A 15,943-nucleotide genomic window follows, 5' to 3' on the forward strand; every position below is an offset into this window, starting at 1 on the left:
AAATAAGTTACTGTTAGGAGAGGCAACCAAATATAAGAGAATGTACGGAAGTGCTTATTCCCCATCTTTTAGCCTTCTCCCTCCTTCTCTACCCCTTTTCTTTTCATGGTTTCTCCCAACTGTCTCCTCTCCTTGCTTTCCCTCTCTGAGTCTTTTGTCTCTACCTTATCTGTATTTCCTGTCCTCTCCCTCCCTCCCCATCTTTCCCTTCCCGCTCCTGTTCCCCTCTCTTTGCCATCCCTACCACTGCTATAACAGAGACCCCTCGACAGTCACTAGTGTCATAGTGTCAAAAAGCAGCATGGCCTAGTGGATAGAGCATGCGCCTGGGAGTCGGAAGGACCTGGGTTCTAATCTCGCCTTCTGTGTGACCGTGGGCAAGTCATTTCACTTCCCTGGGCCTCAGTTATCTCACCTGTAAAATGGGGATTAAGACTGTGAACGCCATGAGGGACAGGGACTGTGTCTTAAGTGATTTGCTTGTATCCACCCCAGCGCTTAGTACAGTGCCTGGTCACAGTAACTAATACCACAATTAGAATTATTAATAATAATGATACGAGGTACCAGGCCATCATTCCTGACCCAGAGTGGTTGTGGACTGGCCAACTGCTGACACTTTATAATCAATGCGGTATTTGCTTGGTACTTGTAATGGGCCAAGCACTGTACTAAGCGCCGGAGTAGATACAATACCATCAGATCAGACACAGTCCCTGTCCCACAGTCTAGTAGGCTCACAGCCTAAGTGGGAGAGAGAATAAGTGCTTAATCTCCACTTTATAGATGCGGAAACTCAGGCCCAGAGAAGTCAAATGACTGGCCCAAGGTCACACAGGAGCCGGGATCAGCACCCGGATCTCCTGACTCCCGGCCCATGCTCTTTCCACTAGGCGACTCTGCCACTCCTCCCTCATAGTGGTTCACAGTGACACCCTTTCTGAGCAGGCTCAGGCAGGTAGATTAAAGATGCCCCCCTCCATTACTCTCATGTGGAAAATTCCTTTTTCCCTCTCTCTCACGGGGGCATTCTGAGCTTAAAGCAGCGTGGCTCAGTGGAAAGAGCCCGGGCTTTGGAGTCAGGGGTCATGAGTTCAAATCCCGGCTCCACCAACTGTCAGCTGTGTGACTTTGGGCAAGTCACTTCACTTCTCTGGGCCTCAGTTCCCTCATCTGTAAAATGGGGATTAATGTGAGCCCCCTGTGGGACAACCTGATCACCTTGTAACCTCCCCAGCACTTAGAACAGTGCTTGGCACATAGTAAGCGCTTTATAAATGCCATTATTATTATTATTATTATTATTATTATTATTATTATTATTATGGGGATTAAAAAACTGTGAGCCCTCTGTGGGACAACCTGATCACCTTGTAACCTCCCCAGCGCTTAGAACAGTGCTTTGCACATAGTAAATGCTTAATAAATACCATTATTATTTTATTATTATTAAAGCCAAAGTCCTACAAGGGTGCCACATATGCAACCTTTAGAAACTCTACTGTCTTCCTTATCCACCCTTTCGCTCTTTACATCTTAACCCCCAATCTGGCTCCACAAAAGCCCAAGTAGTACCTCGGAGAGCTTGAATACGTCCAGGTTTGAAATATTCCGTTATCACCCCGGTAAGTTTATTCACTTGTTTCATCTCCAACATGTCTTCTCGGTTCTTGTACCACTCCTTCACCTCCACCACCTTGGAACCTGAGGGCAAGAGATCAAATTCGCCCAAGCCCAGCCACATTCTTCTTCTTCCTCCCACTAAAACCCAGACACTGATACTCTGACTCCGGAAAAGGTAGCATTGGAGTGGGATCAAACACGAGAAGACAGATGGCCCAGGGAGGAGGTGGAAGAAAAGAATCTTACTCACAGCTCTATCCTCCTCCTTTAACCTTCTTATTGACCAGCTGTGAAGTAAATCTTTCTACAGATGTCGTGATTAGCCATTGCATCTCCTGAGTTCTTGGGTTAGTGGTTACAGGTCAGTGAAACTCAGGGTGAATATCACCGGGTATCACTCTAACTACGAACCAAAAAGGTGATGCAAACACAGTGATGTTTATTGCTGATGAGGTTCAGATATGCTCTGTTCTAGGATTGCCAGATGCACCTATTTTCCCCACCAGCCTTCTTGCAATGTGTTCTACAGGGCCCTGAGAGTGTGAATGACTCAGTGCAAGCCCTCACTCCTGCAAAGGCAACTTAAGTATATGATTTGCTGGGGGTAGGACATACTTTTCCCCTCTTAACCACTGGGGTCAGAGCAAAGCTCATTCAAATGGCAAAGATCCAGAAAAGGTGCTTTCCTGGATTTTCAGGGACAAACTGAGCAAGACGTTACCAGTCCTTCATGCTCACAAATGTGGTCTTCCTGTTGGTAGCTTCATCTTCAGAGCAAAGGACAACTCTCCTTATTAAATTTTGATCACTGATGATTGTGACCTTCTAGTGTCATGCCTAGTTGTTTTCTTTTTCATGTTATTTGTTAAGCACTTACTATATGCCAGGCACTGCACTAAAAGCTGGGATATACAGTAATAACAATAACAGTAGTGATAATCATGGTATTTTCTAAGCACTTACTGTGTGTCAAACACAGTTCTAAGGGCTGGGGTAAATACAAGGTAATCGGGTTGGACCCAGTCCCTATCCCACATGGGGCTCACCGCCTTAATCCCCATTTTACAGACAAGGAAACTGAGGCCCAGAGAAGTGAAGTGCCTTGCCCAAGGTCACACAGCAAACAACTGGCAGAGCAGGGATTAAAACTCACTTCCTCTGACCCCCAAGTCCCTGCTGTTGCCACTAAGCCATGCTTCTTCAGAGCCCAAGATCCTTGGCTAAGGTGTTTTTTTTTTGGGGGGGGGGGCAGTTATGGCATTTGTTAAGTGCTGACTATGTGTCAAACACTGTGCTAAGCACTGGGGTAATCAGTATGAACACAGTCCCTGTCCCACATGTGGCTCCCAGTCTAAGTAGGAGGAAGTAGGAGGGTTTGCTGGAGGGGAGGGGAAAATTCTGCAGCCAAAGGGGACTTTTAGGGGACCCGTCCTGGCTGCCTCATCCACCCAGCATCCCGGCTACTGTGGGGGATGTCGGCGCTCTCTCCTCCTCACACTCCATGTCCTCGTAGGAGGTCAGCCGGGACACCAGCCCGTTGCTGTTCAAGTAGGGTGCCCACTTCTCCAGCTTGGCCTTCTTATACTGGATCACCTTCTTGCCCTGAGGGCAGCGGGTCTCAAACTCTGCGGAAAGGAAACAGGATATGGTGTCTAACCCCTCCCCGGGAAGGCTCTCTGTCCTAGGCCAACCCTCGGTGGGACTGTGGAAGGCCTGGAAGCTGGGGATGAACAAAGCCCAAGCCAATCCAGAGGCTTGGCAACACTCCTCTGTGAAAGAAGAGGTGCCAAAGTTCGACCGCTCTATTCTGCTGAGACGAATGTGCCCCTCTGCAGACTCCTCTTTGCTTGAACAAAGGGCGCCTCGTGTGTTTGGGAGAAACAAGAGATACTGCCTCTTTATTTGTTTTATTTAAAATATGTCTTTACCCTAAGAACCTCTGGGTTTGCCTCCTCTCAGCTGATGATCATAAGGGGGAGAAGGATTATGACAAACTACTTACTTACAACAATGCCTGTCTCTCCCTCTAGACTGTAAGCTCTATGCAGTCAGTGAAAGTGTCTACCAGCTCCTGTACTGTACTCTCCCAAGGATTTAGTACAGTGCTCCGCACATAGTAAGCACTCAATCAAAACCATCGGTGATGATGATAATAATGATCAGTGTTGGATGACCCCCAAATGACCAATCTCTTCTCTACCCCCAAAATCTCCCGCGGACCTGTGATTGTTCTCTGGGGCCTTTGCTTTCATTCATTCAATTGTATTTATTGAGAGTTTACTGTGTGCAAAGCACTGTACTAAGATCTTGCTTGAGTACACGAGGGGAAATTCAATTTCCAAATGGGAGGATTGCCCAGAGCTCCAGAAAAGCTGAAACTTGCTCTGGAAAGAAATTTGATGATATGATTTCTTATATATCCTTCACCTTGGGATCTTGGCAAAATGAAAGCAACACAGTAAGCTTTTCTGCTTGGCATAGAAAGCAACACCTCCTTTTCCTTCTGTTGCTAACCGATTCCTCTCTAGAACCTCTCTCATTTACCCCAGAGACAATGTGATGGCTTCCTCCCTTTTTTGGTAGGTAACTAATATGGGTGCCCCATACCTGGTAATACCAAGTACCATCAAAGTGTCTGAGTGACAGAGATACCAAGGCAAGCTGGTTCAATGGAAATACCCACCTGCTAATAGTCACACCCTTTGAAATCCATTGTTATAATAATAGTACCAATAATAATTGTGATAATTGTTAAGCACTTACTATGTACCAGGTACTGTACTAACTGCTGGAGTAGATGCAAGTAAATCAGGTTGGACACAATCCCTGTCTCTTACAGTCTTAATCCCCATTTTACAGATGAGATAACTGAAGTACAGATAACTGAAGTACAGAGAAGTGAAATGTCTTGCCCAAGGTCACACAGCAGAAAAGTGGCAGGGCTAGGATTAGAACCGGGTTCTTCTGATTCCCAGGCCCATGCTGTATCCACTAGGCCAGGCTGCTTCTCATTGTTCTCACTATTAATTATTCTCATTATAAATCTCCCCTAGGGCCAGGACTTCTAGCTAGGTTCTCATAGCCATCCAAGAGATTTCGGAGGGGAGAAGGCAGTGGGAGAAAAATTCTGCATTGGAATTTGAGCTGGCATTTGAAGTTGGCTGCAGTGGAAGCAAATACCTTTTGGTGTTATCTGAATTGGCCCTACCCAGGAGTGCGGCATGTCGAATCCTCTCTCCTCCTCTTCCTTGTCCTGTTGAGAGGAGGCAAGTTCCTCTGTTAGACCTCCAGCTCAAAGGGAGAATTGTCTAAACTCTAGGGAACTCAACACCCCCAAAGGAAGGACCACAGAGGGCTCCCCAAATCAAGCTTTCTGGGGACAACAGTCTTACCTGCCCTGGGAAAAGTCAAAACCCACCATCCACCTCTCTTCTTTTCCCTCCACCCCTCCCCTCTCTCTCCCCTTGTCTTCCAGCCCCACCAGTAGATAAAAGAAGCTTATATGGCTGGCAGCACATTCCTACTTGGTTCAAAGACAACTGATATAAATCAGGTCAAGAGCCCGAATCCGGATGGGAAAAACCCAGCATTCACTGTCTTCCGGCCTCAGAACATTCACCAAGATCTAAGGATATGATTTAGGGAGGAAGGACCAATTAGGCCACATAATATAATAATAATAATGGTATTTATTAAGCACTTACTATGTGCAAAGCACTGTTCTAAGCACTGGGGAGGTTACAGGGTGATCAGGTTGTCCCATGGGGGGCTCACAGTCTTAATCCCCATTTTCCAGATGAGGGAACTGAGGCACAGAGAAGTTAAGTGACTTGCCCAAAGTCACACATCATTATCATTATTGGCAGAATAAGGATTTGAACCCATGACTTCTGACTCCAAAGCCCATGCTCCTTCCACTGAGCCACGCTGCTTTGAGAAAATGTTTGGTATGTGTGAAGAATCAAATACTCTCTGGGACCCAGGGAAGAAAAAAAATATAAGTTCTCAATAACAAGGTATGTTTTATGACCAATGCCCATCTCCAGGAATGCAGCGTAGATTGGCTTAGAACAGTGTTTGAAACGTAGTCAGTGCTTAACAAATACCTTCAAAAAGATTCAAAGTGAAATATCTGCCCCATAAATGCTCACTAAATGCTCAATAAATATAATTGATTGATTGATTGACTGACTGATTAATTACAATGGTATCTCCACTTCAGAGCAAGCGCTTAGTACAGTGCTCTGCATACAGTAAACGCTCAATAAATACAATTGAATGAATGAAGTGCCTGGAAGTCGGAAGGCCATGAATTCTAATCCCTGTTATGCCACTTGTCTGCTGTGTGACCTTGGGCAAGTCACTTCACTTCTCTGTGCCTCAGTTACCTCATCATTAAAATAGGGATTGAGATTGCGAGCCCTACGTGGAACACGGACTGTGTCCAACTCGATTTGCCTAGACTGTGAGCCCGTGACTGGGTAGGGATTGTCTCTATCTGTTGCCAAATTGTACTTTCCAAGCACTTAGTACAGTGCTCTGCACACAGTAAATGCTCAGAAAAATATGTTCGAAAGAATAAACGAATGAATTTGCTTGTATTCACCCCAGCGCTTAGTACAGTGCCTGGCACATAGTAAGCACTTAAAAGTCATTGAAAGTCAATCTCCCTAAAGCCACCAGGGGACACCATGGCCTCAAATTTAGTTTGGCATTTTTTTTATTTTATGATCTTCGTTAAGCACTTACTATGTGCCAGGCACTGTACTAAACACTGGAGTATATACAAGCTAATCAGATTGGGCAGAGTCCGTGTCCCCCAAGGGGCTCACAGTCTTAATCGCGATTTTACAGATGAGGGGACTGAGGCACAGAGAAGTTAGGTGACTTACACCGGTCACACAGCAGACAGGTGGCAGAGGGGGGATCAGAACCCAGGCCCTTCTGATCCCAGGTCCATGCACTATCCACTAGGCCATGCTGCTTCTGGAAATCATCTTCTCCCTCCCTTTTGAAACTGAGTAGAACTGTAGAATCCTGAACCTGCAAGGGCCCTTCCAAAGTCAGGCTGGCGAAGTCCTCCGGCAATCCCGGCTCCCAGCTCTGTTCCCTTGTATTTCATTCATTCAATCGTATTTATTGAGTGCTTAACTGTGTGCAGAGCACTGTACAAAGTGCTTGGAAAGTACAGCCACCAGTGCCTTCAACCAGGTCCTGGAGCCCAAATCCAAGCTGCGGGGGACGGTTTATTTAATGGTCCAGGTTTGGGCTAAGTCAATATTCCGTACATTCCAGATGCAACACCACTCCCTTTTACCATGAAAAGACTTTATCCCTTGTCTGTCACCATCACCACGCTTCTCCTGAAGCATGTTCCTACTTACCAAGTTGTCTACGTCATCTTCTCCAAGATCCTCTTCCTCCTCCAAGTCAGACAGCAACAGGAGAGGCTTGTCGGTTCCCAAGAGCAGGAATTCCCAGCGCAACGGGTCGCCCAGGTCGAAGACCAGATCCTGAGGACAGAGCGGGAACCTCAGCCTGAGGCCGGTCGCAGTGGGTGTATTAGTCCTCCGTTACTCTCAGCGTAGATCCACTGACAATCAACCCACCTCCTTTATCCCCAGAGCAGGAAGGTCTCCGGACAAGCTCTATACTTCTCAGGCCCCTCTCAACTTACGCCTATTTATTGCAGTCCCCAAGATCCTCACCATACACACTGCTAGGCAGGAGGAGGTAGAGGAATGGAGTGAAATAGCAGGCACTGTGCTCTGTTACCCTGCCACCCACCTCTGCACTTTGCGAATGAAAAGAACCAGGAATAGCTTGGCTTGTTCTCTCATTCTCTCCCTCTTTCTTCCCGTTTTCCCTTCTCCTCTTTCCCTCTCTCCCTCTGTCTTCCCTTCTCTTCCTCTTTCCCCCTCTTTCTCTCCCTCTTTCCCCCCTTTCTCTTCCTTCATCAGTCTCCTTCTTTTTCTATCTTCACCTCTCTTTATCTCTCTTGGTCTCTCTCTTCCTCTCTGTCTTCCCCTCTCTTTCTCTCTCTTTTCCTCTCTCCCTCTCCCTTAATCTCTCTTTTCCTCTCTCTCCCTTTATCTTGGTCTCACTCTCTCTTCCTCTTCCTCTGACTTCCCCTCTTTCCCTCCATCCCCACCTTTTTCTCTTTTTCTTTCTCTCTCCTCCCGCACTTTTTTCTTTACTCCTCTCCCCCCAGTACCACCTGCTTTCTGTTTACATGACAGGCTCCATGTACACCAACTGCGCCAAGGTTTCACCCAGGGGTCTGTGTTGTCCGAGCAGGTTGTGGACTCCCTGACGTTCAGGGTGGGCTGGGCGCTCCCCATCCCCCTGCCCGGAATACCTGGCAGCCGTTCCAGCAGTCCTGCATGTTGACCCAGTAGTTTTTGTGGTTCCAGAGGCTTTCGATCCCCAGGAAGTGTTCATCCGTGGTGCTGTAGCTGATGGCCGTGAACGGATCGATGAAGAAGCTCTCGGGCACCTCCCGCTTCCCCGACAGGACAAGGACCCAGGCGTGAACACGTAGGCCATGCATTGAGTCAGGCTGGGGTTTCTCCTCTTCCTGTCGGGAGAGAAGGAGATGGCAGTAGTGAGGATGACATTTGAGACCATTTCCTCTGGCCAAGGGATATCAAGTGGCTTTCTGCACCTGAAAGGGAGGTGGCAGGAGAGGAGGCAGCATTATGAATTCAGTTAGTCAGCCAATTGTATTTATTGAGTGCTCACTGTGTGCACAGCACTGTACTAAGTGCTTGGGAGAGTACAATATAACAATATAACAGACACATTCCCTGTCCACAGTGAGCTTACAGGCTAGAGGGGAAGACAACGTTAATAGAAATAAACAAAATTAGGGTTAAGTGCTGTGGGGTTGGGAGGGGTGATGAATGAGGCAAGCAAGTCAAGGTGGCGCAGAAGGGAGTGAGAGAAAAGGATAGGAGGGCTTAGGGAGTTTGAATCCTACCTCAATCCAAGACTCCCAGGAGGCTCTAAAGAGATTGGGTCCCTTCTTGGGCCCCGGTTTCCCCCCTCTAGGCGTTTCTTAGAGACAAACATTCTGCTTCCAGCAGCGTAACCCAGGGCTCTATCCCGGCTCAGGTGTGGATGGATGGACTCACCACAGTCCTTTCCAACTCCTCTTTCCGCTTCTTCTCTTGGGCCGCTGCGATTTTGGCCTCATTCTTGGCCATCTGCTGGAGTTCAAACTTGCTGCGCAGATCCCGTGGAGGTCTGATGGAATACTTTCTGGGCTGAACCGCCTCCGATGCCTCAGGGACCTAGACCCAAGATGGCTGAGGTGAAAGAGAGCCAACCGTTCCACTCTTCCAGGGCTGCCAAAGGGAGCTCCAGGGCCGCCAAAGGGAGCTCCAGGGCCGGGAGCTGGAGAACCTTGGGGACAGAAAGTTCTTACAGTAGCAGGATAATCTCTTTTTTTACGGTACTTGTGAAGCACTTACTACGTGCCAGGCACTGTACTAAGTGCTGGGGTAGATACAAACTAATCAGGTTGGACACAGTCCCTGTTCCACATAGGGCTCACAGCCTTAATCACCATTTTACAGATGAGGTAACTGAGGCACAGAGAAGTGAAGTGACTCTCTCCAGGTCACACAGCAGACAGTCGGTGATGGAGCCGGGATTGGAACCCACATCCTTCTGATTCTCAGGCCCTTGCTCTATCCATTAGGCCAAGCTGCTTCTCCCTGACAGTCTCCCTTGTTCTCCCTTGCCCAAACCAAGCTTTTCTCCGTCCCTGTCATGAGAAATCTCAGGTAAAGGAAAAGGGAGCTTTAATAATAATGATGGTATTTGTTAAGCACTTACTATGTGCAAAGCACTGTTCTAAGCACTGGGCACTCTTCTGCTTAGGAAAGCAGCATGGCTTAGTGGAAAGAGCAGGGACTTGGGAGTCAGAGGACCTGGGTTCTAATCTCGGCTCCACTACTTGTCTGCTGTGTGACTAGTCAGTCAATTGTACTGACTGAGTGATTACTGCGTACAGAGCATTCATTCATTTATTCAGTTGTATTTACTGAGTGGTTACTACATGCAAAGCACTGCACTAAGCACTTGGGAGAGTACACTATAACAATATAACAGACACATTCCCTGCCCATGATAAGTTTAGTGGGGGAGACAGACTTTAATATAAATAAATAAAGCTACAGGTATGTACATAAGTCTTCTAGACTGTGAGCTCACTGTTGGGTAGGGCACTCACTGAGCTCACTGGTAGAGCTCACTGAGCACGGGCTTGGAAGTCAGAGGTCGTGGGTTCAAATCCTGGCTCCGCCAATTGTCAGCTGTGTAACTTTGGGCAAGACACTTCACTTCTCTGGGCCTCAGCTCCTTCAACTGTAAAATGGGGATTAAGACTGTGAGCCCCCCGTGGGACAAACTGATCACCTTGTAACCTCCCCATTCATTCATTCATTCATTCAATTGTATTTATTGAGTGTTACTGTGTGCAGAGCACCTTGTAACCTCCCCATTCATTCATTCATTCAGTCGTATTTATTGAACGCTTACTGTGTGCATAGCACTGTACTAAGGGCTTGGGAAGTACAAGTTGGCAACATATAGAGACGGTCCCTACCCAACAACGGGCTTACAGTCTAGAGGGGAGAGATGGACAACAAAACAAAACATGTGGACAGGTGTTAAGTCATCAGAATAAATAGAAGTAAAGCTAGATGCACATCATTAACAAAATAAATAGAATAGTAAATATGTACAAGTAAAATAAATAGAGTAATAAGTCTGTACAAACATCTATACAGGTGCTGTGGGGAGGGGAAGGAGGTAGGGCGGGGGAGAGGAAAGAGGGTGCAGTCTGGGCCTCCCCAGCGCGTAGAACAGTGCTTTGCACATAGTACACACTTAATAAATGCCATCATTATTATGTATCTACTCCAGAGATTAGTACAGTGCTTGGCACTTAGTAAGCGCTTAAGAAGCACCATTATTATCAATGATGATGATAATAATAATAATAATAAAAAGAGTGGTCTTCCCCAACCCTCCTTCTTCCCTTCCTCCAGGCGGTCCTGGTCCCTCACCTCTTTGGGCACCTTCAGCAATGGACACACCTCCCTGGACAGGTCCATGAGGCAGATCTCCCGGGTGCTGTAGCCATTGACACAATAGGCATCGTAGCCCGCCCCGATGAGCAGGGAGCAGAGCAGCGTGCTGAAGTCGAAGCAGTTCCCCTTCTGGTGCTTCAGGATGGTGGTGGGTGAGTACATGTAGCTGGGCTGCGACAGGCAGAAGCCACGTGAAGAAGATGTGTGAAGAAAACGCTTGAAGGAGCCCCTGGGGAAACACCCCCTACCAGAGGGCACCACTCTATTCTAAATCAGCCATCGCCCCAAGACACAACCTGCCCGGCCGAGAAGAACACACAGGGAGGACAACGCTCAAAGCAGCATGGCCTAGTGGAAAGAGCACGGGCCTGGAAATCAGAAGACTTGGGTTCTAATCTCGACTCGGTCACTTGCCTGCTGTGTGACCTTGGACAATCAATCAATCAATCAATCGTATCTATTAAGCACTTACTGTGTGCAGAGCACTGTACTAAGTGCTTGGGAAGTACAAGTTGGCAACATATAGAGACAGTCCGTACCCAACAATGGGCTCACAGTCTAAAAGGGGGAGACAGAGAACAAAACCAAACATACTAACAAAATAAAATAAATAGAATAGATATGGACAAGTAAAATAAATAAGACAAGTCACTTCACTTCTCTGTGCCTCAGTTCTCCTGTTCTTCCTCCTACTTAGACTGGGAGCCCCACGCGGGACAAGGATTGTGTCCAACTTAATTAACTTGTTATCTACCCCAGCGCTTAGAAGAGTGATTGAAACGTAGAAAGGACTTAACAGACAACACACACACACACAAAAAGCCAAAAATCACAAGGGAAATCTCTGCTCCGAGACGCAAAAGATGGGTTGGGAACTGGCCCAGTTGGGTTTGGCCGGACATAAAGAGCAGACTGACTGTACAACCTGCTGTTGCTGGGACAGTCTGGATTTTTGTAGGCCAACTGGGCAATATTAAAAAAAATCCAAATGTCCAGAAATTGGCACTGTCCTGGCTGAGCTAATCAACCTGCCTTGCAACTGACCCCTAACAATTTCTGCTCACTTAAAATGCTTGACTGTCCTCCTTCAGGTGGGATCGTGCTCATTATTATTATTGATGATAATAATAATAATAATTATGGTATTTGTTAAGCGCTTACTATGTGCCAGGCCCTGTCCTCCTTCAGGTGGGATCATGCTCATTATTATTATTGATGATAATAATAATAATAATAATTATGGTATTTGTTAAGCACTTACTATGTGCCAGGCCCTGTACTAAACCCTGGGGTGGATACAAGCAAATCAGGTTGAACATAGTCCCTGTCCCATGTGGGGCTCACAGTCGCAATCCCCATTTTACAGATGAGGAAACTGAGGCACAGAGCAGTGAAGTGACTTGTACAAGGTCAGTGTAAGCTCGGTACGCTCATTGTAAGCTTGGCAGGGAACATGTCTGCTTATTCTGTTGCATTGTACTCCTCAAGTGCTTAGTACTGTGTTCTGCACATAGGATGCTCTCAGTAGATACCTTTGATTGATTTAGATACCCCAATTTTTTGTTGTTAAAAATTCCAAAGCTGTGTCGAATTGCAGTATGGAGAAGCAATGTTGCCTAATGGGCAGAGCACAGGCTTGGGAGTCAGAAGGACCTGGTTTCTAATCCTGGCTCCACTTCTTGTCTGCTTCATGACCTTGGGCAAATTGTTTAACTTATCTGTGCCTCAATAACCTCATCTGTAAAATGGGGATTAAGACTGGGAGCCCCATGTGGGATATAGACTGTGTCCAACCTGATTAATTTGAATCTACCCTGGCTCTTAGTACAGGGTTTGGCATATAGCGAGAGTTTAATAAATACCATTAAAAAATTGCAAATGGCCCAGAATCCGTCACGGCCTCCCAATCTCCCAAAGGGAAAAAGAAATCACTCAGGCTTGGGAATGGTGTTCTAAAATCCCTCTTTCAACACAAATAATAAGATTGGCTAAATAAATCACCAAATTTGGCTAACACCCTGATTCCATTTTCAACTCTGCCTCTGACTTATTGACTATCCCTGGCAAGACACTTCCTTAGCTTTCTCCATCTGAGAAATGGACACAATGATACACACAATCCTACCTCACCTTGCTACTCTCCCAATGCTAACCTTCTCACTATACCTCTGTCTTGTCTATCTCACCACCGACCTCTCGCCCACATCCTGCCAAATGCCCTCCCTCCTCACATCTGACAGAAAATTATTCTCCCCTCCTTCAAAGCCTTATTGGAGACATCTCCTCCAAGAGGCCTTCCCTGACTAATCCCTCCTTTCCTCTTCTCCCACTCCCTTCTGCGTCATCACGACTTGCTCCCTTTATTCATCCCCCGCCCCCCAGCCCCACACCACTTATGTCCATTTCCATAATTTATTTATTTCTATTAATGTCTGTCTCCCCCTCTAGACTATAAGCTCGTTGTGGACAGGGAATGTAACTGTTATATTGTTATATTGTACTCTTCGAAGTGCTTAGTACTGTGCTCTGCACACAGCAATCACTCCCACACCACTTATGTCCATTTCCATAATTTATTTATTTCTATTAATGTCTGTCTCCCCCTCTAGACTATAAGCTCATTGTGGACAGGGAATGTAACTGTTATATTATTTTGTTAATATGTTTGTTTTGTTCTCTGTCTCCCCCTTTTAGACTGTGAGCCCACTGTTGGGTAGGGACTGTCTCTATATGTTGCCAATTTGTACTTCCCAAGCGCTTAGTACAGTGCTCTGCACATAGTAAGCGCTCAATAAATACGATTGATGATGATGATGACATTGTACTCTTCGAAGTGCTTAGTACCGTGCTCTGCACACAGCGATCACTCCCACACCACTCATGTCCATTTCCACAATTTATTTATTTCTATTAATGTGTGTCTCCCCCTCTAGACTATAAGCTCACTGTAGATAGGGAATGTAACTGTTATATTGTTATATTGTACTCTTCAAAGTGCTTAGTACCGTGCTCTGCACACAGCAATCTCTCAATAAATCCAAATAATAATAATAATAATAGCATTTACTAAGCGCTTACTCTGTGCGCTGTTCTAAGCACTGGGGAGGTTACAAGGTATCAGGTTGTCCCACGTGGGGCTCACAGTCTTAATCCCCATTTTACAGATGAGGTAACTGAGGCACAGAAAAGTTAAGTGACTTGCCCAAAGTCACACAGCTGACAGTTGGTGGAGCCAAAATTGGAACTCATGACCTCTGACTTCTGAGCCCGGGCTCTTTCCATTGAGCCACCGAAATGGCTGACTGACTTACTGACACCCCCCACCCCCCGACACCCAAACACGCACACATCCACAGCCCCCGTGGGGCCCACCATTCCCTGGCCGCGAGGAATGGCAAGAACCGGTCCAGGCTGACCTTACCGGCTTGAGGGGGGATGGTAGGGGCAGCATGGTGAGGTAGTCCGAGACGAAACGCGCACAGCTATCCCAGTTGTACAGCTCAGGGTAGGGCATCAGTGTTGGGCGGACCGTGGTGCTCACAAACTTCTGCTTGGGGGAGAGGATGAGTGGGAACAGGGGCAAATCAGGGAGATGGGAGCCGGGGAAAGAGTGGCGGGAAGGAACAGATCTCCAACCTGAATTACACTGTTCAAATAATAATAATAATGACATTTATTAAGCGCTTACTATGTGCAAAGCACTGTTCTAAGCGCTGGGGAGGTTACAAGGTGATCAGGTTGTCCCACAGCGGGCTCCCAGTTTTAATCTCCATTTTACAGATGAGGTAACTCAGGCACGGAGAAGTTACGTGACTTGCCCAAAGACACACAGCTGACAATTGGCAGAGCTGGGATTCGAACCCGTGACCTCTGGCTCCAAAGCCCATGCTCTTTCCACTGGGCCACGCTGCTTCTCTAACCCCGCCCCCCCACCCTGCACCCCGTGCTTCAAATGTGATTCAAATATACACAAATGTAATGAGAAGCAGCCTGGCCTAGTGGCTAGAGCACGGGCCTGGGAGTTAGAAGGACTTGGGTTTTAATCCCGCTCCGCCACTTGTCTGCCGTGGAAACTTGGGCAAGTCACTTCACTTCTCTGTGCCTCAGTTCCCTCATCTATAAAATGGAGATTGAAACTGTGAGCCCTGTGTGGCACATGGACTGTGTCTAATCTGATAAACTTGCATCTACCCCAGCGCCTTAATACAGTGTCCGGAACATAGTAAGCGCTTAACAAATAGACACACTGCTGAGAGAATGGGGTCAAGAAGCAGCCTGGCCTAGTGGAAGAAGCACAAGTCTGGGAGCCAGAGGTCATGGGTTCGAATTCTGGCTCCGCCACCTGTCTGCTGTGTGACCTTGGGCAAGTCACTTCACTTTTCTGCTCCTCAGTTACCTCTTCTACAAAATGGGGATTAAAGCCTCCTCTGTGTGACTTAGAACGTGAGCCCCGGGTGGGACAAGGACTGCGTCGACCTGATAATTTTGTATCTATCCAAGTGCTTGGCACATAGTAAGTGCTTAAAAAATACCACGATGATCATTATAAGGGGAGGGGCAGGAGAGTGTTCACTGTGAAGAAGATTCCCCTCCCTCCCCGCAAAAATACACCCCTCCCGCCACCCCTCCCCACACAGCCAGGCGATACACCGGGTCGTACCTCCACGTCACACTCGTTGAGCGGACGCAGGAAGAGGGGCTCGCGGTCTGGACACAGGTGAGCATACTGGCGGCAAAAATTGTCTGCCACCTGCAGCAGCTGCTCCTCTTTGGGAGAGTTGGTCTTGTACGACAGCGGCAGCTCAGAAGTGTCGATGGAACTCTTGGTGAAGGTCCTGGAGCAGACGATCAGGAGAAAACCCGATAGGCTAAGGGGAGCTGAGCAGGGTCTCAGGAAACCCTTAATAATTATGATAATAATAATAATGACGGTATTTGTTAAGCGCTTATGATACGCCACGCACAGTAGTAAGCCCTGTAGTGGATACGAGCAAATTGAATTGGATGTAGTCCCTGTCCCGCATAGGGCTCACAGTTTTAATCCCCATTTTATAGATGAGGTAACTGAGGCACAGAGAAGTGGCATAACTTGCCCAAGGTCACACATGGGATTAGAACCCATGACCAACTGACTCTCAAGCCGCCCTATCCACTACGCCACGCAGCTTTTTCAGCTGCTCCGGGTTCCTGGCCTTCAGGAGCCGGATAATTCAAGTCAAAAC

The 15,943-nt window shown here is 47.2% G+C and overlaps 1 protein-coding gene across 3 annotated transcripts in view; it reads right to left on the reverse strand.

Moving 5' to 3' along the window:
- The window catches only part of DRC7 (dynein regulatory complex subunit 7), a 32,097-nt gene that overhangs the window by 12,936 nt on the left and 3,218 nt on the right, over positions 1-15,943 (reverse strand). For 2 of the 3 annotated variants that reach the window (XM_038754139.1, XM_038754137.1), the window contains exons 3-11: positions 15,382-15,556; positions 14,143-14,271; positions 10,698-10,892; positions 8,757-8,915; positions 7,982-8,200; positions 7,008-7,136; positions 4,804-4,876; positions 3,120-3,248; positions 1,576-1,704 (exon numbers count right to left, since the gene is read on the reverse strand). In XM_038754139.1, coding sequence (XP_038610067.1) covers positions 1,576-1,704; positions 3,120-3,248; positions 4,804-4,876; positions 7,008-7,136; positions 7,982-8,200; positions 8,757-8,915; positions 10,698-10,892; positions 14,143-14,271; positions 15,382-15,556 — 1,337 coding nt within the window. The remainder of the gene's footprint in view (positions 1-1,575; positions 1,705-3,119; positions 3,249-4,803; positions 4,877-7,007; positions 7,137-7,981; positions 8,201-8,756; positions 8,916-10,697; positions 10,893-14,142; positions 14,272-15,381; positions 15,557-15,943) is intronic. The other variant, XM_038754138.1, reaches the window with a different exon arrangement.

The sequence above is a fragment of the Tachyglossus aculeatus genome, chromosome 11, assembly GCF_015852505.1.
Source record: "Tachyglossus aculeatus isolate mTacAcu1 chromosome 11, mTacAcu1.pri, whole genome shotgun sequence".
Classification (NCBI taxonomy): Eukaryota; Metazoa; Chordata; class Mammalia; order Monotremata; family Tachyglossidae; genus Tachyglossus; species Tachyglossus aculeatus.